This window comes from Lepisosteus platostomus, chromosome 25, assembly GCF_059453375.1.
Source record: "Lepisosteus platostomus isolate fLepPlt1 chromosome 25, fLepPlt1.hap1, whole genome shotgun sequence".
NCBI classification, from domain to species: domain Eukaryota; kingdom Metazoa; phylum Chordata; class Actinopteri; order Semionotiformes; family Lepisosteidae; genus Lepisosteus; species Lepisosteus platostomus.
In genome coordinates, this window is record NC_142635.1 from 2176221 (window position 1) to 2202265 (window position 26045).

The 26045-nt window shown below is 46.2% G+C and overlaps 2 protein-coding genes and 3 long non-coding RNA genes across 16 annotated transcripts in view; 4 read left to right on the forward strand and 1 right to left on the reverse strand.

The window, feature by feature from the left end:
• The window catches only part of LOC148640511 (uncharacterized), a 46965-nt gene extending 40145 nt beyond the window's left edge, over positions 1–6820 (forward strand). The window contains exon 8 of the mRNA XM_088619801.1: positions 6439–6820. Within this exon, the coding sequence (XP_088475927.1) occupies positions 6439–6583 (145 nt within the window). The 3' untranslated portion in view covers positions 6584–6820. The remainder of the gene's footprint in view (positions 1–6438) is intronic.
• Positions 1–16835, reverse strand: LOC148640513 (uncharacterized). 3 transcript variants are annotated; one of them, XR_015930365.1, is made up of 3 exons: positions 16705–16835; positions 13611–13787; positions 1–225 (listed from the first exon to the last, which is right to left on the reverse strand). It is a non-coding gene; the product is annotated as an uncharacterized LOC148640513 (long non-coding RNA). The 3 variants fall into 3 exon arrangements; XR_015930363.1 differs by lacking the exon at positions 1–225 and adding an exon at positions 5467–5734; XR_015930364.1 differs by lacking the exon at positions 1–225 and adding an exon at positions 7329–7518.
• The window catches only part of LOC148640514 (uncharacterized), a 22323-nt gene continuing 7040 nt past the window's right edge, over positions 10763–26045 (forward strand). The window contains exon 1 of the long non-coding RNA XR_015930367.1: positions 10763–11094. This is a non-coding gene — a long non-coding RNA (uncharacterized LOC148640514). The remainder of the gene's footprint in view (positions 11095–26045) is intronic.
• LOC148640515 (uncharacterized) lies at positions 11415–11725 on the forward strand. Its single transcript, XR_015930368.1, has 2 exons — positions 11415–11489; positions 11561–11725. It is a non-coding gene; the product is annotated as an uncharacterized LOC148640515 (long non-coding RNA).
• Positions 17004–26045, forward strand: part of LOC148640516 (uncharacterized) — a 12549-nt gene continuing 3507 nt past the window's right edge. The window contains exons 1-8 of one of the 10 annotated variants that reach the window (XM_088619816.1): positions 17016–17230; positions 18454–18911; positions 20554–20857; positions 21251–21331; positions 22026–22115; positions 23488–23730; positions 24526–24674; positions 25768–25880. In XM_088619816.1, the coding sequence (XP_088475942.1) occupies positions 20755–20857; positions 21251–21331; positions 22026–22115; positions 23488–23730; positions 24526–24674; positions 25768–25880 (779 nt within the window). In that variant the 5' untranslated portion in view covers positions 17016–17230; positions 18454–18911; positions 20554–20754. Of the gene's footprint in view, positions 17231–18453; positions 18912–19506; positions 19672–20553; positions 20858–21250; positions 21332–22025; positions 22116–23487; positions 23731–24525; positions 24675–25767; positions 25881–26045 lie in introns of those variants that run through there. The other 9 variants (XM_088619818.1, XM_088619821.1, XM_088619812.1 and 6 more) reach the window with 9 other exon arrangements.

The following is a 26045-nucleotide window of genomic DNA, read 5'->3' on the forward strand; positions in this document are numbered from 1 at the left end:
CCTGAGACAGGGAGAGACTACAAGTCACATGACCTGAAAGTCCTAATTGCACAAAGCCAGTGAAGTGTTTAATTTTTTCTGAAAGTATTTTTAACACCACAGTTGTGTTTCCTGTAGCAGTGTGAAGTGTTGATGTTTCTGTATTTGAGCCCTGTTGCCATGGTGACGTTCCTCTGGTCATACAGAGCTTCTCTGTGGGGAAGGTTGTGGTTTTGTCTTCACAAGCTAAAACAGAAAATAGCAGTGAACAAGACTCATGATTATAGAGAATAGAGGTACAAACACACTATAAACACACAGAAAAGGTTGAGAAACATAGTATTATTAATGAGAGTGAGAATATATGTACGAACAGGACTATAACTGATCTACCTACAATATATGTGTAAGTACAGAGGCTAGTGTGTTGGGGATTTCTTCATTCAGAAATGATCTAATATAATTAAATAAATTTTACAAAGTGTAATGATTTTGTATTGATGATTTAGTGTTTAAGTGTTGAAGTGTGAGACCAGCTTCACAAAATCTTACTTTCCTTTCAGAGCTGTGAGCTAAATATGGAGTGCCAGACAGGTTTTCACTAATAATAATAACAATAATCTCTTTGCTGTTCTGTATTGTAAAATACTGTTACTGGGGAGCTGAACACAGTATTGTATGTAGGTGTTACGGATTCGGCTAGTGAAACCGAAACCAAGTAGTGAACCCACTTGCGGGAGCCGATAGAGACAAGTCGTGATCCAAATACCGAAGCCGAAGGAGAGAGCCGAGAGTCCAGGGGAAGCCAGAGAACGAAACGGGGAGAAAGCAACCGAAGCCGAGCCGTAATCCAAAGACTTAGTAAAAGAGGAGAAACCAGAGTCGGAACCAGAACAGCACAAGGAGGTAGAGGGCGTAGCGCAACTAAGTAGCTCGAAAGGGAAACCAATACTGAGCGAGGGGGTAGGGAAAGACAAGTGCTTGAATACCAGATGAGACGGAGCTGGGGTGGTGAAAGTGCACCCTGACAGGTGGACTGATGAACTAAGGCTACGCCTTCTTCTGCCTCTTTCGTTGCTGAGAGGCAGGGATCGTAACAGTAGGGTTTTACCATGACGTAAAACTTCATCACAACCTCCCTGGGTTTAAAGTCCTCTCTCTCTGTACACATCCCAGCAGGCTGTGCCCAGGCTGTCTGGATGAGGACAGAAGACTCTGCAGGAACACACAGGTCCTCTCAGGCGGAGCTTCCTGCAGCTCCCAGTCCCCCAGGAGAGCTGTCTGCTGTAGCTCCTGCTTCCTGTGTGGATCGCTGTGCTCTTATCTGTCCTCATCCAGACACACACCCTTTCTCAACTAGCACTGAAATACTCATGATATTAATTGTAAATCATTAGTTTAATTACATAATTAAGATCAGAGATGCACAGACCAGGAGATGATAATACTACTGAAGTGGATCATTCCTGTGATTGATGGATCAGGCAGACAGAGACAGACAGCTGATATACAGATGACAGACAGATGAATCTGGTTGATTAAATGATGTTGTGTGTTCTGGGGCTGTGACCTGCAGTGTGGAAACAGAACAGCTCAGACTGGGAGAGAAGACTGGAGAAGAAGGAGGAGGAGCTGGAGGGAAACCAGAATAAATCTGAGACACACAGGAATGATGCTGAAAGATACAGGAGTGAAGCTGAGAGATACAAGAATGAATCTGAAAAACACAGGAGTGAAGCTAAGAGATACAAGAATGAATCTGAGAAACACAGGATTGAAGCTGAGAATCACAGGAATGAAGCTGAGAGATACAGGAAACAGCTGGAGAAGTTCTGTGTGGACCCTTCTACTGGGAAGAGAAGTAAGTGTGTGTGTGGGAGTGAGAGTTGAGTGTGTGTGTGTGGGAGTGAGAGTTGAGTGTGTGTAGGAGTGAGAGTTGAGTGTGTGTGTGTAGGAGTGAGAGTTGAGTGTGTGTGTAGGAGTGAGAGTTGAGTGTGTGTGTGTAGGAGTGAGAGTTGATTGTGTGTGTGTAGGAGTGAGAGTTGAGTGTGTGTGTGTGGGAGTGAGAGTTGAGTGTGTGTGGGAGTGAGAGTTGAGTGTGTGTGTAGGAGTGAGAGTTGAGTGTGTGTAGGAGTGAGAGTGAAGTGTGTGTGTAGGAGTGAGAGTTGAGTGTGTGTAGGAGTGACAGGTCTGCAGGGTGAAACAGCAGCAGAGAGGAGAGAGAAGACCTGTTTCTTGGACAGAGCTGGTCTTCAGGTTGGTCTGGAGCTGCACTGACAGAGCAGACGGGTCTTCAGCAGGACTGTGAGCAGGGAGGGGTCTGGTCTGTCAGAGGAGTGAGAGGGTGACAGCAAGAGCTCTCTCCCTTTTCTGTTTCTACATGAACATGTCGAGAATTTATAACCATCAGGACAGCTGGACTAGTGACTCCTCTGACCCAGAACTGTGTTGAGATCTTTCAGAAAGCAGCAGCAGTGATATCTGAGCTCAGTTCTTGATGATGCTTTTGGAAACAGGTGTTTTTTTATAATAATGGTCTTGATTTCTGGGCACAATGAGCTGTAGCTGGTGAACTGGCAGCTGTTCTGTCTGTGAGGAGCCCAGCTGTGCTCTGTAGGACTATAGGAGAGGAGACTGAGTGTGGAGACTGATGGTTTAGTGTGTGATCAGCCCTGAGAGTCCTGTGGTGTAGTGAGTGTGAGGGGTTGTGTCTGCTGGCTGTAGAAAATGTCTGTCCTTTTAACTCTACATGTGAGCTTCAGTGACAGTGAGTGACAGTGCTCTGCTCCAGCCTACAGAGCCCTCTGTACACACCTGTACACACCTGTAACATCTGTACACACCTGTGCACATCTGCACACATCAGGGCACCTCTTCCACCAACACACAGGGGGCGCTGTCTCATACACTGGTAGTGATGGAGATAGAATTCTCACCTCATGTGTGTAACTGAGACACAGAACAGTCCTGTCATGTTGATGTTCTACACTGTGATTGTGAAGGTACAGGAAGTGACTCTACTGCAGTGTGTGGCGAGAGCTGTGACTCCTGGGAAGGTAAGATCACATGACAAGGGTGTAGAAACCCCAGTCTCCTCTGGTGCAGGACTCTCCTGAGACAGACTGCAGCCTGACTCCATGTCTCAGCAGGAGCTGGAGCTGCTGCTATTGGTAAGAGACGTGTTTGAGAAGACAGACAGACTCTCAGACATGAGGATAAGAGTCTCAGGGCTGTTCTCTACATAGTCAGTGACAATCAGGTAGAGACTCACTACTGACCCATCTGTCAGTGTGAGTCTCAGTGCTGCAGGACTCCAGGAGAAACAGTACAGGAGCTCAGTGGTTGAGTGTCACTGAACTGAGAGAGTCTGTACAGAAGAGAGTCCTGAGGAATCCCTGAGGCTCAGTCAGTATTAATCCAGGTGATTCCTGTGTGTCTGTCTGTACAGAGGAGAGTCCTGAGGAATCCCTGAGGCTCAGTCAGTATTAATCCAGGTGATTCCTGTGTGTCTGTCTGTACAGAAGAGAGTCCTGAGGAATCCCTGAGGCTCAGTCAGTATTAATCCAGGTGATTCCTGTGTGTCTGTCTGTACAGAGGAGAGTCCTGAGGAATCCCTGAGGCTCAGTCAGTATTAATCCAGGTGATTCCTGTGTGTCTGTCTGTACAGAGGAGAGTCCTGAGGAATCCCTGAGGCTCAGTCAGTATTAATCCAGGTGATTCCTGTGTGTCTGTCTGTACAGAGGAGAGTCCTGAGGAATCCCTGAGGCTCAGTCAGTATTAATCCAGGTGATTCCTGTGTGTCTGTCTGTACAGAGGAGAGTCCTGAGGAATCCCTGAGGCTCAGTCAGTATTAATCCAGGTGATTCCTGTGTGTCTGTCTGTACAGAGCAGTAGTGCTGTCCAGAGGGATGGAAGTGGGGAGACAGTGGAAGATGTTACTACGTCTCTACAGACCCGAGATCCTGGGAGTCTGGGAATCAGTTCTGTTGGTCAGTGGGAGCTCAGCTGCTGGTGATTAATGACAAAAAGGAACTGGTGAGAACAAGAGATTCACCACAGTCTCACTGAGGGAGAGAGTTTAGTTTACATTCTGAAAACACTCCACTGAAAAGCCATTCCAAAAATACAAGGAGAGTTTTAATGTTCTAAATAGGTTTTTAATCCTCCAAAAATATACTGAACTGAACCCAGGGCCACCCTGCTGACCACTGCAGCACCTACGACTGTACCAATCCCCCAAAACATTTTCCCCATCACCCCCTCAAAAAAGAGGTTAATCTGTGTTTCCACTTCCAGAGTTTGAAAAGCAGTGACTATTTCCCCTGTACAGCCTGTGTGTGAACAGAGCAGAGTGAGCAGCAGTGTGAGAGATGAGAGTGTGGGGATGGATCTCTGCTCTACAGCTCACAGGCAGTGCTGCCCAACACCAGGCACAGTGAGATCATGCCCACTGTGGGCTCAGATACAGTTTCTGATCTCAGACCAGCCCTGTCCCAGGAGACACACTGCCCAGCTGACACCAGACCCACAACCTCCTTTCCTGCTGCTCTCACTGGCATGAAGGGCTGTGACAGTGTGGAACCAGCTACCCAGACAAGCCCCATCAGCGGGACGTTTAACTCTGGAAAAGCAGCTGTTTCCTGCTCACAGCTGCACGTTTTCAAGGAAACCCAGTCAGACACAGAGATAGAAAATATCTGGTTAGAAGAGGAACTGATGGATTTGAATTATTAATCAAGAAATGGCTGAGGTACTGTAATGAAGAGATGTTTATACATCCCAAACTGCCCTTGATGGTTACTGTCTGGAACAGTAGAAATGACAGGTCTCTAGTAAAGACCTCTAACCTGGTCTTGACTCTCAGTGATGATGGGAAACACACGTTCTGATTGTCTCTGAATCCAGTTAATGAGGCTGGATATGTGAGCTGAGTTCACTCTGTATGTGTTCACTGTGAGTCTGTTCTCTTTCGTGAGGAGAAGGAAGATGTGTTCAGGTTCAGGTGTTCAGGTAGCTGGACTGGTGCTGGTGTCCAGGGTGAGCTGACCTGGAGTCCAGCTGGACTGGTGCTGGTGTCCAGGGTGAGCTGACCTGCTCCGTGTGTCTCTGCAGGAGCTCCTGGGACGTCTAGTAAAGAACAACAGTTACTACTGGATTGGTCTGAGCAGGAAGGAATGGGAATCTCAGTGGAGATGGGTTGATGGAACAGTCCTGGACAGTAAAGTGTAAGTGTGTGTGTTGTGTGTCTGTTGTGTTTTGTGTTGTGTGTTTGTCAAGCCCACTTGATACTGGATGGTACATAAACAGTTTCAAGGGTGTCACTGGGTCACTATTACAGATGAAACATTCCAGTTTAGATACTGGAAAAATAGAATGTGGATTCTTACAGAACATTAATCCACAGCACTGAGTCGGAATACACAGCCAGAGATGATGAAGTTCCAATTAATGCCATTAAAACAGATTAAAGGCTCCAGTGTATTTCACAATAAGAGTAAAAAAAATGCAATTTTTAGGAAAAGCCAGAACATCGCATGTCAGAAATCCTCTCTCAGTGTTGTCATGCAGGAGGACTGGACTTCAGCCACACGTTTCAGTCCAGGTCTCTGCAGACAAGAGTCTCCTGAACATCACAGCTGTAGCTCCTCCCAGCTGTGTCACTTCAACCCCATCGAGAGACTCTCCAGCACTTTGTCTTCTGGACATAATCTCAGAGACATAACAGCCTGGACTCACCTGTGATTCACATACACTCCTGCAGGAGACATGAGAGAGAAACCTCAGGCACACGTCTCACAACATCACAAGTTTAAGATCATGTCTCCACTGAAGTCAGATACTGTCTGCCTGCTCTCTTCTCACACACAGCCTGTCTGTCTGCAGCTCTGAGTCTCTTCTCTGAGTAGTGAAATTCACTCGATTTTCCCTACGGATGGTCTGAAACAGGTTGACAATCCTAATTCACAAAGCAAAGGGACTTTTTATTCAGGAGCAGAATTTCCCACAGTCAGTGAATAATTCAGGGGGCCTGAAGGAAGAAGCAGCTCTAAAGTGCTCAGAATGAGAACAAACTGAGCCCCTGCAGTGATCAGTCCCACTGACCTGTACTGCACTGCTGGTGTTTTATTGGTACTGTGGAGGAATCACTGCTCTGACTGTGTTGTGTCTCAGGTCCACTGACTGTGTTTTCAGAGTCTCTAACTGTGTGGCAGGAAGTAAGTCAAACAGACAAGTAAATATGATCTAACTTGTAAGAAACTGTAACTTGCTGAGTAAATCTTATTGATCAAAGAGAAAAGTTAACATGAGCTCCTATGTGTCAACAGCAATGTGAGGAATAACAGGACAGTTTTCACAGGAGGTCTTCTCTGAGACAGCAGAGGGAGCTGGAGAGAGAGGTGCTGGTGTGTTGAGGTGAGCAGACTGGCTCAGTGACTCTGATCTCCTTCTCTCTCACAGGGTCACAGCTGATATGAGTTACTCAGGGTACTGTGCCACTGGATACAGAAGCAAGGGTTCATTTACTGTGTATTCAGGAACCTGTGAAATACCTCTCCGCTGGATCTGTGAGGGGGATGCTGTGACAGTCTGGCCGCCCCCTTGAGAGAGAGACAGTGTGTCTGCTGGGACTCCTCTGCTGATTCCTGGAGACGATCCTGGTCTCCTGTCTCTCCACTGGTCCTCACTCTGTCTCTCCTTCTGTCCTCCAGGCTGGGGTCACTGACAGACACCAACTTGGGGATTTTATTCCAACGTTTTTAATTTTTTTGCATTTTTGAATTTTGAAATTATTTTTGTCAATGCTTATTTCTCAAAGGTAAAATTTCTGTTGTGTATTTTACAGATTATATTGTTAATATTTTGTATTTGAGACAATCCAGCCTGTGTGAAGATGTCTGGGCTGTCTTGCTGTGTCCAATGGGACTCTGTGTGTTTGTTGTCTCCTCTGGACTGTCAGTGTTAATGGAGTGAGGATCAGTTCAGTCTGTGTTAATGGAGTGAGGATCAGTTCAGTCAGTATTAATGGAGTGAGGATCAGTTCAGTCAGTATTAATGGAGTGAGGATCAGTTCAGTCCATGTTAATGAAGTGAAGATCAGTTCAGTCAGTATTAATGGAGTGAGGATCAGTTCAGTCAGTGTTAATGGAGTGAGGATCAGTTCAGTCAGTATTAATGGAGTGAGGATCAGTTCAGTCAGTGTTAATGGAGTGAGGATCAGTTCAGTCAGTATTAATGGAGCAAGGATCAGTTCAGTCAGTATTAATGGAGTGAGGATCAGTTCAGTCAGTATTAATGGATAAAGGGAGCTTGGTCGTCTTCAGCCAGGGAGTTTCACAGAGCTGTGTCCAGCACCAGTGTGGGACGCGTCTGTCCAGCCAGGTTCAGATGAAAGACAGGGCTCAGCCCCTTGCAGAGAGCCGGAGTGGAGCTCTACAGCCTGGGCAGTGTTTCAGGTCACAGGGGGACATGGACACTCTCCTCACACACAGGGGACCAGCAGGGTCCAGCCTCCTCCCACACAGGATTCAGGTTACCAGACTGAAAGGAGAGTTGAGATATTACTAATGTTCATAACCAGCCTTGTGGAACACAGAACCTAAACTGCATCTTTCAGTTGAATTGTTGCCTTTTCTTCTGTGCTGAATAGTGACCTGTAGTCCCAGCCTGCACTGAGGCTCCAGCTGACATACTGACTGACCTGCTGTCTGGTCAGTGCAGGACCTGTGGACAGCTGGTCAGAGAAAAGCTATAGAAACAAATGAGAAGTGAATAATGACACACAAGTCTGGATAGTGGCACTGATCATTCTGGAGTTTATTTTCATCACTCAGTTCACACAGCAGTAGAGGTTGTTGCTCTCAGACTCTGTTCTGTCTCAGGGGCTCCTGTGTCTCTGGGGCTGATGGGCTCTTTCCCTGCTGATGAGAATCGGCCCCCCAGCCCCCAGGCCTGACAGTCTTGAGCCAGAGATCACAGGGTGTAAAGGGATAGAAGACACAGGTCCAGGCCAGACTGGCCCAGGAGAAACCCAGTCAGTGAAGCAGTGGGAAGTCAGAATGAACACAGTGACACTGAGAGGCAGCCCTGCTGATGGGAATGGGGAGTATGAGCTGAAGCAGGCAGGGACACAGGGCAGTTTAGTTTAAAGCTCCACAGGCATCATTGTCAGCAAACAGCCACACAGGGAGTGTTCAGGAACAGCCAGAGAGGCAGAATGAGGGTCTCAGGAGCAGCACTGGTGCTGCTGGATACTAACAGGACAGCTGCCCTGGGGACGAGTGGAGAAGCAGCAGGAAGGTCAACAGCTCCTCCTCCCTCTAGATACCCAGCCAGCGGCTCTTCCCTGGGGAGGCTGAGCCCCCTCTGCTTGGCCAGGAGAAGCCTCTGGGATGCCCTATGCTGGGCTGACAGCTCTGGCCTCTGCAGACAGTCCTTCCTCTCCTTCTCCAGGGGTGCTGGGCAGGACCCCACTGTCCACCATCCTCTCTGGGCCACAGCCCCACACTCACCTGCAGGGCTCCCGTCTCCTCCCTCTCAGACAGGCTGGGCTCCAGCACACTGCTGGCTCTCTGCTTCAGGCCCGGCTCCCTCTCCTGAGCCCCTGTGGGTCAGCTGTCCAGTCACAGGGCTCCAGGCTGTAGTATTGCACATGACCACTAGAGGCACTGTCCAACTGCACCACCACACAGGCTGGATCCTGGCTCTGGAAAAGGACACATGACCAGTATAATTCTAAATCATAACTTATTGCAACTCGCTATACGATCGTTTTAAAATGGGATATTTCGATATCGGCGGTTACTCTGGATATTAAATTAACTACATTTACTACATCTTTAAATATAATAACAATAATAAACTTTATTTTATATAGCACCTTTAAAGGTGGCTTCTAAAAGCACTTTACAGGATGACAATAATAAATAAGAAGACTACAACAATAATTAAGAAAATTTCACAAGACAGGACACAATTATAATTACAACAATACAACAATAACAATAGAGGAGACCGTGGAAGGTGGTATTAAGAAGAGCAGAGGGGTGAAGAATGGAACCAGTTAAGTAAAGGCTTTTCTGAAGAAGAAGGTTTTGAGTCTGGATTTGAAGGAGTTTAGAGAAGGTGACTCTCTAATATCCTTGGGCAAAGAGTTCCAGAGCTTGGGGGCATAGCAGGAGAAGGCCCTGTCGCCCATACAATGTAGACGGGCTTGGGGGACAGTAAGGAGGGCAGAATTTGAAGAGCGGAGGTTGCGAGGTGGGGAGTAGGGCAATAAAAGTTCAGACAGGTATTGAGGTGCCAAGCCATGTAAAGCCTTGTAGGTGAGCATGAGGATTTTAAAGTCCACGCGGAATTTGACCGGAAGCCAGTGCAAGGACTCCAGGATAGGAGTAATGTGAACACTTGCACTAGACCTGGTCAGGATTCTGGCTGCTGAATTTTGGACATACTGCAGCTTGTTCAGGGTAGATTTAGATACCCCAGGGAGTAGAGCATTGCAGTAGTCAATTCGAGAGAATACAAATATGTTGATCAGCTTTTCAGCCACAGTTAATGATAGCATAGGGTGTAGTCTTGCGATATTTCTAAGGTGAAAAAAAGATGTTTTGACAGTATGCTGTACATGTGAGTCGAATGTTAAGCCAGAATCGAATATATCCCCAAGGTTTTTCAATTTTGATTGAAGCTCAAGTACAGAGCCATCTACAGACAGGGTTACAGGACTGGCTTTACGAAGTTGATGGGGGGTGCCAATAAGCATGACTTCAGTCTTAGCACAGTTAAGATGAAGGAAGTTGAGTCATACAAATTTTTATGTCAGAGATGCAATTAGATAGAACAGAGACAGCCACATCAGTGTCGGGTTTGGTATGGATGTATATTTGAGTATCGTCAGCGTAAAAATGAAAGCTGAGGCCATGTGATCTTAAAAGCTGACCAAGTGGGAACATGTAAATGCTGAAGAGCAAGGGGCCCAGTATTGAGCCCTGAGGGACACCAGACTTGACAAGACCAATTTCAGACCTGTACCCATTGAGAGAGACAAAGTGACAGCGATCAGTGAGGTAAGACTTAAACCATTTGAGGGCAGTGTCAGAGACTCCAAACACAGTCTCGAGACGAGAAAGCAAGATGTTATGGTCAACAGTGTCAAAGGCAGCACTGAGATCAAGAAGGATGAGTATGGAAAGAGAACCAGAATCAGAAGCTATGAGGAGATCGTTGGTGACTTTGACCAGGGCGGTTTCTGTGCTGTGAAGTTGACGGAAGCCAGATTGGAGGGGTTCGAAAAGGTTGTTTGTCATGAGGTGGTTATGTAACTGAAGTGTGACAGCACGTTCTAGAATTTTAGAGAGAAAGGGTCAGTTGGAGATGGGGCGAGAGTTGGTAAGATTGTCGAGAGCCATGTTGGGCTTTTTTGGCACGGGGGTAATGGCTGCAGTCTTGAGGACCGTTGGTACAATGCCGGTGCTCAAGGATTCATGTCTTATATTGAGGACAATGGGACAGAGAGAAGAGAAACAGGACTGGAATAAAGGTGGGAATGGGATCTAAAATAGATGTGGTGGGTTTCATGCGCGTAACTAGTTTGCTTAGGGATGCTGAGTCAAGAAGAGAGAAGCTGGATGAGGAGGGAGGAGGTGTGGAAATGATATCCGCAGTGGAGAGAATGTGATGCCGGATGTTGTCAATCTTAGAACTAAAGAAATCTAAGAATGTGTTGCAAAGTTGTGATCTGTGGCAATAATAGTAGATTGGGGGATAGAAACACTTACAACAAGACACTCAAAAGAAGAGGAAGGAGGTACAGTTATAGGACCTAGATTGTAGTAAATCACATAAATGGCACATAAAAGAAGAGCCTTGCTGTTAACGGAGCAGGTGTTGAGTAGCGCTGATCTGGCCAGTCTCGGGGATGCAGGGGGATATAAAGGATATAAGGCTTAAACAATGACACTATACAGCAGTGTTATTAAGCAGGTATCCACACATTCGGTCCCCGGTGTCTCTTATTTTGCTACCTCTGTCGTCCTTTTCGCGCTCATCAGGGGTTCACGTTATAAATAGGGGCGGGTCTGTGCTCCAGGCCCGTGCAGGCTGGGGTCAGGGGAGGTGGGGGGACTCCGGTTTCCCCCAGTTCAAGCTAAACAGACCGGTCGGCGCGTCTAAATGCAAACCGGCTCCGGAGAAAGAAAACCCAGCCGGACCTGCAGCTGCACAGTGAGTCGATACCGGTAAGAGAGACGAAGCCCCTGTGAAAGTGGGTTTCAGTCCTAAACGAGTCCTGAAGGTGCGCTTTCCTGACCGGGTCTCTCTCGGCCTCTAGGAAGAAGAAACTCGGACTCGCCTGTGAATCCGCCGCGGAGCTCCGGTCACTCGGTACACGGGTGGGTCTGCGCTCAGGTCTCCACGCCGAGAAGGACCCGACAGCTGCCGTTTAAAGCCCAGAGCCGCGCCAGGATCCTGCAGAAGCCTGGAATACAAACGAGAAAAAGCATTTTGTGCAGGTAAAAACAAAATTCAACCTAAGCAGTTTAAAGAAGCTGAAGCACGATTTTAATACCATGTTTCTCCGCAGAGTCGAAGCCACAAGTCCTACAGCCCGTCCGGCAGCTCGGACAAAAGTAAGTCTCGAAATAAATTACCTTTCAAGCCCCATCTTATAACATTTTCCACTCGGACCGAGAAAAGCCGACAGCCGTCGCCCAGAATCCCACTCTAGCTAAACAGTAAATTTGAGAAACTTTCCCTGTTTCCAAACTCGCTATTTAAAGGCAGAGAAGCGACTCGGGCGTCGGATCCGCTAAACAGCCGCGGATTGAAGTCTAATTGCAGACTGACCGCACCTGCCTTCTCATTCAGACTCGGCCAATAGGGGCGGCGGATCCCGGAGCTGCTCGTCTCTGCTGCTAAACAGCGCGTTTTCAAACAGGGACACGAGAGACCAAAAATCCCCTAACAGGGACAGTTAAACAAGAAAATAAATCTCATCTGAGGTTACAAACAGGTTTTAGTCTGAGCTACTCAGCTTGCAGCCCTTCCAGTGCACTCCACTGCAGTAATCTGACTCAATCAGCTGCTTAATTACTGCTGATCCTGCTAATTATCAATTCAACAGCACTGGGTGCAGTTACACTGTAATGCAGTGGACTGGAGAGGCTGCAAGTAGCTCTGATTCCAGTATCAAGGTCCCACCTTCACACTGCAATACCCTGAGACAGGATGGGCTCCCACACTGACACTACACTGCCCACTCATGCTCTTTATTCACCTCAAGGCAACACTGCTCACAGGGAACACAAGGAACAAGCAGGTGTCGACTCCACACTGGAAAGGAAACAGGAAACTGGTTCTGGCTGTGGAGTGGTGTCTGTGTGTCGGGAGGCCATCAGGCTGCAGAGAAACAGGACACCTTGAGACAGAACAGGAGTCTGAAGAGGCTCTGAGGCTGGAAGCACTAACTTCTACACCTGTGTTCAACTGAAAAAAAAACACGTATTTATAATGAATCAGATGTTCGTACTGCGTAGTTATCATGTCCACAAAATGTTCCAGTGCGACTCCCTCCTTTAATATTCATAAGAGGCTTGAGGTCTTCAGGTTTGTAATGATCTCTGGTAAGAGATTGTTCAGTATTTTCACTGTTTGCCCTTTACTTGTATTATTTAATTTTCAGTAAACCTTGGAAAAGAAATAACTAGTTTGTTTCTACAAAACTTTCATGAAAGAAAAAGAGCCTAAATTACACCCCCAGGTCAAAAATCCCCATTATTCTAGTGGAAGAATTCATGGAAGGACTACAAACACATTTACTTTAAACAAATCAAAATTTCCTGAAACAAATTCTGTTTTTGTCAAATTAATTTGACCCTCTCAATCAAACCCATCCTGCCAAACAGTATTGAAGGCCCAGCTGAGAAAGGGAACATTACACCGTTTGTTTTTGAGAAATACACATCATGAATTTGTTACCACTGTTGTGTCTCCACTCCATAACTGCTTTTCTGACACAAAGGGTTTTGTGTAATTTGACAGAGCAGAGGACTGGTGTTGTTTGCTGTGGAGTGGACAGGTCTGTGCTGAGGGGCAAACAGAAGACTCAATAAAATACACTTAAGCAGCATTTAATTCTTTATTACAATATTATACAGACAATACCCCGTTGTCCGACGTCTCAGAAATGTGTTTTGCATACAAGCAGCTGTTTTACACACAAACACAGTTTCAAAAAATACAAGAACAGTACAAATACAGTATACACAACATCACACAGAGCATGTGAGAGATCAGAGGAGACACAGACAGTCGTCTCCGCACACTAATCCTGTAAGCAGTGTGAAAGCTCTGCTCAGTGGTGCTCAACTCTCTTAGAACACATCCCAGGACTCTGGACACTGGACTGTGAGCAGTATTGACCCCTCCTCCAGACACTGGACACTGGACTGTGGGCAGTACTGACCCCTCCTCCAGACTCTGGACACTGGACTGTTATTAGTAGTAACAGTGTCACTTCACTGTGTTGTGAAGCTCAGTTTAAATTGCAAAACACATCTACAGAGGCTTAGAGAGCACAGCTTCATTTCCAACATAATAAATCAATAAAATAGAAAAAATAAAATTAGACTTACAGAAACACTTCCACAGTGTGAATGAGTGTCAGTGGGAGGCTGTGCTGAAGGGGTCTGGACAGGCAGAGAGCGAGACACTCTTCTCTAGTGTCTCTCCTATAGTGGGGACGACACCTGTCCATCACTGAGTCAGAGCTCAGACTGCTGCACAAGAACACCCAGAGACAGAGAGAGACCCTGTGGGAGAGAAAACAGAATTAGTGCAACAGAGCTCTAACATCAGGAATACCAGTATAACTAACAACATATTTATAAAGATACAAAGCCAGGTGTGGAAAAAGATCAGAGAATGAGCTGAATTCTCCTGCAGAACCGAGGACGACTGCAGAGCACCGGTCAGTCTGAATTTATAGCAGCAATAAGGGACAGAGCCCAGCAGTGCAGAACCAGTCAGAAGAGGAGAGGACATGAAACACATACAGGCAGAGTCAGTGTTTCTAGCTGAAGAAATAAGGGAAAGTGTTGAGGATTTCTAAAACAGAGTATCCAGTGTGGAAGATTGTGTCTAGTACATGAGAATATGATTAAAAGATAAAGAGTACACACTGAATATGAAGAGCAGGTACAGTAGATGATCAGTAGTAGGAAAATGCATTAGTAAGTGGAAGTGGGTATGTAGGACTATGAAGACATGGAGAAATGGAGAAAGATCAAATCTGTGAGGGGTTAAGACTGCTGGTGTCCCATTATAACTGAGGCACAGCCGCCAAGAGACGTCAAGTTATAGAACTTCACCAGGTTTAGGAGGGAAACAGGGGGCAGTATAAGACCCAGGCAGTCCTGGGTAATAGCCATGGAATTAAAAGCATGACGCAGCCTGACTCCCAGAGATGGGTGTCGACTGGTGCAGGAAGTTCAGAGACAGCACAGACAGCCTCAAAACTCCAGTAGCCTCAAGAGGGTCCTCGGTGCTGAGCCAGGTGCTGACATTAATCAGAAGTGTTTAAATCTAGCATGACTGTGGAGAAGAAAATGTTTTGAAATTGAAGGAAAAAGAAAAGTGTTGATATCGATGGTATGTAGACAATGTGCTCAGGTCAGTGAGTGGGCACATAATGTTAAAGGAAATGAAAAAACTACAAAGGAAAAATAACATGGATAAAATTAATCAGATGATTATGCTTGTGTAGTAACTAGATATTAAACAAAATAATGTAAGTCAGGAGAATCAGGGAGTAACAAGTATCTAAATTGTAACTGTATAAGAGAAAAGACAGAAAACCTTTAAATACCAAGCAGGGAAAGAACCGTACGATTTGAGGAAAGAGAGAATAATCAAAAGGAATCAATAACTAAAAGTTACTGTATTAAGATCAATACAGATTTATTTACTGATTTCCAAATTTAGAAACCAGACTAGAGATCATTATTAATTTCAAGCAATCAGATTCAAACCTTGTAAAACACAGTTTAGGTACACAAAGAAAGTGTGTGTGTGAATTCAGAGCTCGGGCGTCTTGTCTGTCTGTGTGTCAATTTAACTGGCGACACAACCGTTCCGATTCACCAAATTAAGAAGTCTGAGTAAGTTTAAGCTTGTGGCTAAACTGATACACGAAGTCGTAAACAATAAGGGGTTAATAGACGTAGAAAGAGGTAACTGAATATTAAATGCAAGAGAACTATTAAATATATATACAGTACAAGACTTAAATAGCAAACTTATGGATAAATCATGTTGGAGAATTAAAATATCAACAAAATGCATGAAGGTGTGTATATATATACAGTACATCTCAAAGATAAAGGTGCATTATGATATATAATAAACAAAAGGTCTGCACATATCAAAAGTGAAACAAGGAAAGAACAGCAGCTCAAGTAGGGAGCTGTGTCAGCATGCGCAGGCTGCAGAGGAACAAGGTTTATTCCTGCTGAGAAGAGAAGAAAAGAGACACTATGTTTCATGTTGAGTCTCTTTCCTTGTCCTTTGAGCAGGAAATAAACCTTCACCTGTTCCTCTGCAGCCTGCGCATGCTGACGCAGCTCCCTGCTCATACGTACTGCACATCTCCAGCTCTACAGCATTCCTGCTTCACCGCGCTGTGGAGGGTATTCGAGTAATCGCTGGGATCTGTCCATCAGCCTTCACCGGTATGTTAAGACAGAATAAAGCTGACTCACTTTCACAGCTGCAGCAGCTTTCTACAAGGCGTTAACAGTAGAAGCAATCACAACTTTTGTACTTTTGTCACAAACATCACAGAAAAGGAGATAAAGTGTGAAACAATTTTCTTTCTGAGCCAGCAGAGGGGGCACTTCACAAGTCCTGCTGATCCCAGTGGAAACTGTCCAACACTTTCCAATAGGTCTGTACGACCACGCATGACGTAAAGCAATTCGCTTAAAAGGGAAAGACAGTCCAGCCTCTGTGGAGTTTAAAACACGTCTCCTGGGAGAATAAAGAATCCAGATTTGTGTTATTAATCCCGATTTTGAAACTATGCAGAAAGGTGCCAGACTTATGTGCAAGTAGTTGTCATTTGTGTCTTTTCTAATCCAGAACTCGAGGCTGTGCTGATTTTAAAGAGATGGAAGTGCTACACGTGTGATCTCGTGTTTATGAGAAAATTGGGTTTATTCTTTAATATGACGTTATAAAGTAATCAGTCAGACTCATCACTAACGTGTTTAGGAAACTCCAGTGTGATTGAGCCACACAGAATGAGAAACTCCCTCTGCTCTTGACAGCAAGACACGACCTGCCAGCGACGAATCTCTGATTAACCTGGACTGACAGCTGGACAGACAGTATTTCAACTGGAGGCTCAGTGGAAATCAGGGCTCTAGATCACAGATGAGCGGAGAAGAAGAGGCCAAACTTCCATTTTAAAGACGAGGTTTACTTTCCCAGCTATTTGGAACAAACAACACAATCCAACAGTCCTGGAGTTTCAGCTGCGTCTGAGCAGATCTTTGGAATCGGCTACAATGTGTAAAATAAAATGCCTCAAAACCACGATAGGAGCAACTGATTGAACTGCTCCAGAAATAAAAAGACGGAGACTGAAAGCAATACAGCCGAATTCATCAACAATGTGCCCTCCTTCAGCCCTGAATAAGTTGTGCAATGACGACTGAAATATAAAACTACCTTCTCTTTGTATTTCAATACACCCGTCCAGGTTCGCGAAGTGCTTGACACGTACAGACCAGCCCACTGCATCCAATTCTGCAGCGACAGTTTTTATTTGTATTTTTTAGTCCCGCAGCAACACACCCACCTCAAGACCGCACAACAGGCACCGGGGCACTAGCAGCATCGTCACGGTAATATGACGTCACAACATAGGCGTACACGGCGAAGCTGTTAACCAATCAGTGCAGGGGCTTCAGCAGTCTCGCCCAATCAGGGCGGACTCTCGGACATCGCGGAACAGGACGATTTTCCGTGGCTCTCGCCCAGTGATCGCGGAACCAATCAGCGCGGATAACGCGAAACCTGAAGCCTGTCCGCGACACTCGCCCAATCAGCACTGGCTCTCTTGCGCTGGGCGGGAGCGGCGATGCTGTTGTCCAATTACCGCCGGGGTTGTATTAAATGATGTGAGTGACGTGACTCTGGTCCAATCACACAGCTGAAATGCCGGGACAGTGGGTGTGTACAGGACTCTATGGAGGTGAGAGTTGTAGTATGCATACGTAGTTTAATAACCTCGTCTTGTAAATGTTTAGTATTAATTCAGTTTTTACGTTAATAAATTTGCACTAAATTGCCCTGGACATTCAGTTCTATACAAATACGAGACAGACACAATTTATCATCCTGTATTAACGGTGCCTGTATATCAACTTACTGATGAGATTAATTGAAATGTTCTGACTCCGAGCAGCAGTTCGTGATAATTAGACCAGCGGAAGTGCTGAGCACAGGGTCAGCTGCTGTAGTAGCCTGTGAGAGCCATGGAAAAAAACAGTTTAGCGTTTAAACTAAAAACTTATTGAGGTTATAGGAGATAGTATTGAAATTAAACGAGAAAGTGTTTTTGCATTTAAACGAGAAACTGCGTTTCTATAAGACACCTGCGTTAAAACGCGATAATTAATATGTGAACAATATTGCCAACTATATTAATATCTTGCATGATATATTCAGTAATATGATCCAGACAAACTAGCATTGACTCTACCGTCTCCTCTTTGTGCAAAGAGAGCTGCAAGTCTTGCTGTCAAGTCATCATAGATATTTTCCGTTTAAAGATTAGTCAAAAACCTCTGTACAGTACCCGTTTCTGCACTTTGTGTAAAGGCGTGTCAAACGCGACACGGCTTGAACCCAGGAGTGCTCAATCACAGCGTGTTCTACTTCCGGTCTACAGTACTGAAAACAGTACAAGTGATCCTGAAGAGTCGTTCTCCTGCACAGAGAGGAGTGTGACGGTAGTCTTCTGCTGTTAGAATCAGTGCTACTTTGCATGGGACAATATTATTGCATATAAGAATGCAAAATAATAATATAGTCGGCAATATTGTTCACAAATCAACTATTGCGTTTTAATGCAATACTATCTCGAATAAAAGCAAAAATGTGTGTTCTCTGAGGCGCTAATAGGCTCCCGTTCTCTCCAGCTTCGTTCCGAACGGGTTTTCTTTGCGACTGAGCTCAGAGCCGGAGCCCAACTCCACGGGAGAACATTGCTTAAAAGGTTTTTTTAATACTTTTTTTGAGTTACCAAGTGTGGAAATGTGGGAAACACAAAGCACTTAATATCCGTAGTTCAGTCCACCCTGCTGTGCTGTACTCGTGTGTCTCACATTCCAGAGACTTTTACAGTGACTTCAGGATTATTACTCGTCACACATTGAAGTATTACACAGGTATGATAGAGATATTTCTTCCCAGGCCACAGGAGTCTGGATCTGCACACCCTGGGAATATCAGTGTGATGGATCCTGTCTGCTTGTGCCCTCAGCAGCTCTGCAGCGCTTGTGCCAGCTGTCCTGAGGGCACTGGGCAGCACTGTGGGCCCAGACACACGCAGGCGACACACAGCTCATGCCCACCAGCGGCACAGGCCTGGACACATGAGCTCCAGGCAGACAACATCCAGCTCCGAGCATGATGGGAAAGCTCAGGGTCACATGCTCCAGGCCTGAGTGACCCAGGGGCCGGGGGGGGTGCTGAGCAAACAGAGGAACAGCAGCAGCAGTGACAGACACTGACTCCTGGGTCTCCTGCACTGAGTGAGAAGCACTAAATACACTGGCAGGGGCATTTCCACACTCCCTGGGGCAGGAGAGGGAGGTAGCTGTCTCCTTGGGTGGACCAGTGTGGGGTGAAGATTCCTCCTGCGGTGTAGTGTGGGTTTCCATCTTGAATAAACAGATACAGAAGGACTCCTGCTTCATGCCAGCCACTGGGCTGTCTGCCCTGCTCCACACAGGGGGGTCATGCTGCTGCTCTCTCATACACTGGCAGGCAGCTTCACTCAACTGTCCATTTTTGTGTGCTAAAATTAACGCTCTGATTTGATCACTTAAGAATTATATCCTGTTTGTAAGCACCTGCCTGCCATTCACAGGAAACAGATCTGGGGTTTTGACACTTCATAGAAACCAGTTGATCAGTAAGTGAGCAGGACCAGCAGTACTACCGTACTCTGGAGTCTCTGCAGGTCTATATGGTGCATTTCTGCTTGTTGTCTCCTTTAAGCCCATGTTATCTCCATTAAAAAAGATGGGAGTCTATTAAATGGCTGTTGCAGTGTGAAAGAGCATTTACCTCCAGTCTGTGCTCTGTGTCAGAGTCACTGGCGATGGGACAGGACTCCTCTGACAGTCTGGACCTGACAGTATTTTTATACCTTTATTTCACTGTGATCATTTACATGCAGTGTTTTAACCCTAGATTAATAATTCTCCATCATCCCCTGAGACGTTCAGTTAACTCATCAGCAGGTGAGATCACTCACTGACTCTACTTGTCTGTAAAGCAGAGAACAGCCTGTCTAGTGACGAGAGGAAGAGGCTGATCATGATGATCGAGATCTAACATCTTGAACAGGCTCCTCATTTATAAGGACTAAAGAAGAGGCTCACCTGCATGGAAATCAGATTCTAGGTTTGAGTCAACACAGCTTTCGAAAAGATAAAGTCTAAACATTTACAGAGAAGTTCTGGCAGTGTAATGCAGACATGAGCTGGGCTACAGGAAAAAGCATCACTTTGTCTGTGAGCAGGGAGACACACTCATTGCCAGCCCACTCACAGCCCACTGGAGCTCAGCTGTGTGAGCCTGGTCAGTTCCTGGATGGGAGACTCCTGGGAAAGCTAAGGCTGCTGCTGGAAGAGGTGTTAGTGGGGCCAGTAGGGGGCGCTCACTCTGCTGTCTATGTGGGTCCTAATGCCCCAGTATAGTGACGGGGACACTGTACTGTAAAAAGGTGCCGTCCTTCAGATGAGACATAAAACCGAGGTCCTGACTCTCTGTGGTCATTAAAAATCCCAGGGTGTTTCTCGAGAGGAGTAGGGGTGTTACCCCAGTGTTCTGACCAAATTTCCCCCTGGCCCTTACCCATCGTGGCCTCCTAATAACCCCCCTCTCTGAACTGGCTCCATCCCTCTGCTCTCCTCCTCACTGAGAGCTGGTGTGTGGAGAGAGGACTGGTGCATCATCCAGGTGGGGCTGCACACTGGTGGGGGTTGAGAGGATGCCCATTACCTGTAAAGCGCTCTGAGTGGAGTGTCAAGAAAGTGCTGTATAAGTGTAAGGAATTACTATTAATTAATATTCCCAGGGCTGGACAGAGTGGGCTCTGGACCTCACCCCCTTCTACTGGGCTGGACAGAGTCCAGAGAGACAGGTTGTGCTGCTGGGCAGTACAGGACACTGACGCTGCCTGGGAGAGTGGCCAGACACTGTCTTTCTCCTGCTGTCTCTCTGGCTCTCTCACTCTGTGCCTCTGTGAGTGTGATGGTGTCTCTCTGTCCCTCTCCCTCTCAGTCTAGTGTGTCTGGAGATGTTCCTCTGTCTCAGGCTGTGCCAGCGTCTCTCAGAGGGTTAGAGAGAGAGAGAATGAGCAAGAAGGAGAGGAGGAGGAGGGGTTTCTGAGTTCCTGTTTGCTGTCCAGTGCTTTACTGTCACTCTGACCTGACAGAGACTCAAGGAGAACATCTGTCTGGTTGGACTAATAGAGACAGTTCAATGGACACAGACAGCGTTTACACTGGGCTACAGAAACCATCACAGGACGTGTATGAGACTGTGATCAGGAGAGCAGAGAGAGAGCCAGGAGGAGAGCAGACCAGTGAGTACAGAGCTGATGCACTGAGATACTGATACTCTGATACACCTGTACAGTAACACAGTAAACTAACACACTGGAATATCGACACACTGATACACTCCTACAACAACACACTGATATAATAATATACTGATACATTGACACTCTGATACAGCTAAACATTAACACGGTAAAGTAAAACACCGATATACTGATACACTGGTACAGTAACACACTGATATTCTGTTACTGTGACAGTGGTTCACTGATCGACTAAGTGACAACAAGAGAAGCTGATAGTGACAGTGTGTAACTGGTTTACTGGTTTATTTTGTATCATTTGTTCATCCATGTTTTTTATTTTTAATGGCTTCCTTGACTATTTCACTGCCTGTTTCTTTCTCTCGTTTGAAGAAAACTTCTGTCCAACAGATTGTGACTCTGAACACACTGTGAACACACCAGAGAGAGAACACACCAGGGGGGAGCAGACCAGTGAGTACAGAGCTGATACACTGAGATACTGAGACACTGAGAGACACTGACATATTGACATACTGAGACACTAACACAAACACAGTAGCACTCTGATACTCTGAAACACTCACACAGTTATACTCTGATACACTGGTTCTGTAACACACTGATAAACTCTGACTTACTGTCGTCTGTCTGTGACTCTGACAGCGACTCACTGATACACAACAAGACAGAATGAAAGACCTGATCAGCTAACTGACGCAGTGAAAGGTCAACACACCTGCATACTGTGTCTGCTCTGCTGCACTATTTCACCTTTATATCTGATCTGTTCATGCCTGACATTTTATTCTTTGTGTTTCCTGGTCTCCTTGGCTGTTTCTATCTGACTCTCTTTGTGATCTCTCTCAGTCAGTCAGTCTGCACCAGTGGGTCTTCGCTCTGACCACAGTGTATTTTCACTCCTCAGTGGTCAGTCACATGACCTCTTCACAGCTCTGGTGTGAGGAGACGCCTCTGTCAGCCCCCCTCCTGAAGTGTCTCACTCTGAGCCTTCAGCTGCTCACACCCCTCCTCCACAGTCAGTCCCAGTGACACCCTGCAGCTCCAGTCAGGGTGTCTGCTTGAGCTCCACTTCCCCGGCCACTCAGAGTCCTGCTGTGTCCAGTCTGTGGGGAGAATTCACCTGTCTCCCTCTCTCCCTGGCCAGGACAGTCCAGGAGTAGGAGCTGTGTGTCCATCAGCCTGGGAGTCACAGTGTGTGTCTTACTGGTCACAGTCATTGCCCTGGGGACAGTCTGTAAGTCTGATAGTCCCTCCTGTCATTTCTTATGGACCTGTGTGTATTGGTGTCTAATCTTACAGTGATCAAATGGCTTTGATGTCTGAATTACACGCAGTCACCCTTCTCTTTTATATGTGTCTGTGAAGCAATACCAGATATTCTGGGCTCTGATCAGCCTCTGGATATCTGCTGTTCAGGACTGTGGCTCCAGGCTGTGAGCTGCTGGGCTCAAGCTGCTCTCTTACTGCCTGAGACAGGGAGAGACTACAAGTCACATGACCTGAAAGTCCTAATTGCACAAAGCCAGTGAAGTGTTTAATTTTTTCTGAAAGTATTTTTAACACCACAGTTGTGTTTCCTGTAGCAGTGTGAGGTGTTGATGTTTCTGTATTTGAGCCCTGTTGCCATGGTGACGTTCCTCTGGTCATTCAGAGCTTCTCTGTGGGGAAGGTTGTGGTTTTGTCTTCACAAGCTAAAACAGAAATTAACAGTGAACAAGACTCATGATTGTAGAGAATAGAGGTACAAACACACTATAAACACACGGAAAAGTTTGAGAAACATATAGTATTATTAATGAGAGTGAGAATATATGTACGAACAGGATTATAACTGATCTACCTACAACATATGTGTAAGTACAGAGCCTAGTGTGTTGGGGATTTCTTCATTCAGAAATGATCTAATATAATTAAATAAATTTTACAAAGTGTAATGATTTTGAATTGATGATTTAGTGTTTAAGTGTTGTAGTGTGAGACCAGCTTCACAACATCATACTTTCCTTTCAGAGCTGTGAGCTAAATATGGAGTGCCAGACAGTTTTTCACTAATACTAATAACAATAATCTCTTTGCTGTTCTGTACTGTAAAATACTGTTACTGGGGAGCTGAACACAGTATTGTACATGGGGTTTAACCATGACGTAAACCTTCATCACAACCTCCCTGGGTTTCAGTCCCACTCTCTGTACACATCCCAGCAGGCTGTGCCCAGGCTGTCTGGATGAGGACAGAAGACTCTGCAGGAACACACAGGTCCTCTCAGGCGGAGCTTCCTGCAGCTCCCAGTCCCCCAGGAGAGCTGTCTGCTGTAGCTCCTGCTTCCTGTGTGGATCGCTGTGCTCTTATCTGTCCTCATCCAGACACACACCCTTTCTCAACTAGCACTGAAATACTCATGATATTAATTGTAAATCATTAGTTTAATTAAATAATTAAGATCAGAGATGCACAGACCAGGAGATGATAATACTACTGAAGTGGATCATTCCTGTGATTGATGGATCAGGCAGACAGAGACAGACAGCTGATATACAGATGACAGACAGACAGATGAATCTGGTTGATTAAATGATGTTGTGTGTTCTGGGGCTGTGTCCTGCAGTGTGGAAACAGAACAGCTCAGACTGGGAGAGAAAACTGGAGAAGAAGGAGGAGGAGCTGGAGGGAAAACAGAATAAATCTGAGACAAACTGGAGTGAAGCTGAGAGATACAGGAGTGAAGCTGAGAGATACAGGAGTGAATCTGAGAAACACAGGATTGAAGCTGAGAATCACAGGAATGAAGCTGACAGATACAGGAAACAGCTGGAGACGTTCTGTTTGGAGCCCTCTACTGGGAAGAGAAGTAAGTGTGTGTGTGGGAGTGAGAGTTGAGTGTGAATGTGGGAGTGAGAGTTGAGTGTGTGTAGGAGTGAGAGTTGAGTGTGTGTGGGAGTGAGAGTTGAGTGTGTGTGTGTAGGAGTGAGAGTTGAGTGTGTGTGTGGGAGTGAGAGTTGAGTGTGTGTGGGAGTGAGAGTTGAGTGTGTGTGGGAGTGAGAGTTTGTGTGTGTGTGGGAGTGAGAGTTGAGTGTGTGTGTGGGAGTGAGAGTTGAGTGTGTGTAGGAGTGAGAGTTGAGTGTGAATGTAGGAGTGAGAGTTGAGTGTGTGTGTAGGAGTGAGAGTGAAGTGTGTGTGTGTAGGAGTGAGAGTTGAGTGTGTGTGGGAGTGAGAGTTGAGTGTGTGTGTGGGAGTGAGAGTTGAGTGTGTGTAGGAGTGACAGGTCTGCAGGGTGAAACAGCAGCAGAGAGGAGAGAGAAGACCTGTTTCTTGGACAGAGCTGGTCTTCAGGTTGGTCTGGAGCTGGAGCTGCTGCTGTTGGTAAGAGACGTGTTTGAGAAGACAGACAGACTCTCAGACATGAGGATAAGAGCCTCAGGGCTGTTCTCTACACAGTCAGTGACAATCAGGTAGAGACTCACTACTGACCCGTCTGTCAGTGTGAGTCTCAGTGCTGCAGGACTCCAGGAGAAACAGTACAGGAGCTCAGTGGTTCAGTGTCACTGAACTGAACTGAGAGAGTCTGTACAGAGTAGAGTCCTGAGGAATCCCTGAGGCTCAGTCAGTATTAATCCAGGTGATTCCTGTGTGTCTGTCTGTACAGAGCAGCAGTGCTGTCCAGAGGGATGGAAGGAGGGAGACTGTGGAAGATGTTACTACGTCTCTACAGACCCGAGATCCTGGGTGTCTGCAAATCAGTTCTGCTTGTCAGTGGGAGCTCAGCTGCTGGTGATTAATGACAAAAAGGAACTGGTGAGAACAAGAGATTCACCACAGTCTCACCACAGTCTCAGTGAGGGAGAGAGTTTAGTTTAGTTTACATTCTGAAAACACTCCACTGAAAAGCTATTCCAAAAATACAAGGAGAGTTTTAATGTTCTAAATAGGTTTTTAATCCTCCAAAAATATACTGAACTGAACCCAGGGCCACACTGCTGACCACTGCAGCACCTACGACTGTACCAATCCCCCAAAACATTTTCCCCATCACCCCCTCAAAAAAGAGGTTAATCTGTGTTTCCACTTCCAGAGTTTGAAAAGCAGTGACTATTTCCCCTGTACAGCCTGTGTGTGAACAGAGCAGAGTGAGCAGCAGTGTGAGAGATGAGAGTGTGGGGATGGATCTCTGCTCTACAGCTCACAGGCAGTGCTGCCCAACACCAGGCACAGTGAGATCATGCCCACTGTGGGCTCAGATACAGTTTCTTATCTCAGACCAGCCCTGTCCCAGGAGACACACTGCCCAGCTGACACCAGACCCACAACCTCCTTTCCTGCTGCTCTCACTGGCATGAAGGGCTGTGACAGTGTGGAACCAGCTACCCAGACAAGCCCCATCAGCGGGACGTTTAACTCTGGAAAAGCAGCTGTTTCCTGCTCACAGCTGCACGTTTTCAAGGAAACCCAGTCAGACACAGAGAGAGAAAATATCTGGTTAGAAGAGGAGCTGATGGATTTGAATTATTAATCAAGAAATGGCTGAGGTACTGTAATGAAGAGATGTTTATACATCCCAAACTGCCCTTGATGGTAACTGTCTGGAACAGTAGAAATGAAAGGTCTCTAGTAAAGACCTCTAACCTGGTCTTGACTCTCCGTGATGATGGGAAACACACGTTCTGATTGTCTCTGAATCCAGCTAATGAGGCTGGATATATGAGCTGAGGTCACTCTGTATGTGTTCACTGTGAGTCTGTTCTCTTTCATGAGGAGAAGGAAGATATGTTCAGGTTCAGGTGTTCAGGCAGCTGGACTGGTGCTGGTGTCCAGTGTGAGCTGACCAAGTGTCCAGCTGGACTGGTGCTGGTGTCCAGGGTGAGCTGACCTGCTCAGTGTGTCTCTGCAGGAGCTCCTGGGAAGTCTACTAAAGGACAAGACGTACTACTGGATTGGTCTGAGCTGGAAGGACAGGGAATCTCAGTGGAGATGGGTTGATGGAACAGTCCTGGACAAGGAAGTGTAAGTTGGTTGTGTGTTGTTTGTGTGTTGTGTCTTGTGTTGAGTGTTTGTCAAGCCCACTTGATACTAGATGGTACATAAACAGTTTCAAGGGTGTCACTGGGTCACTATGAACGATGAAACATTCCAGTTTAGATACTGGAAAAATAGAATGTGGATTCTTAC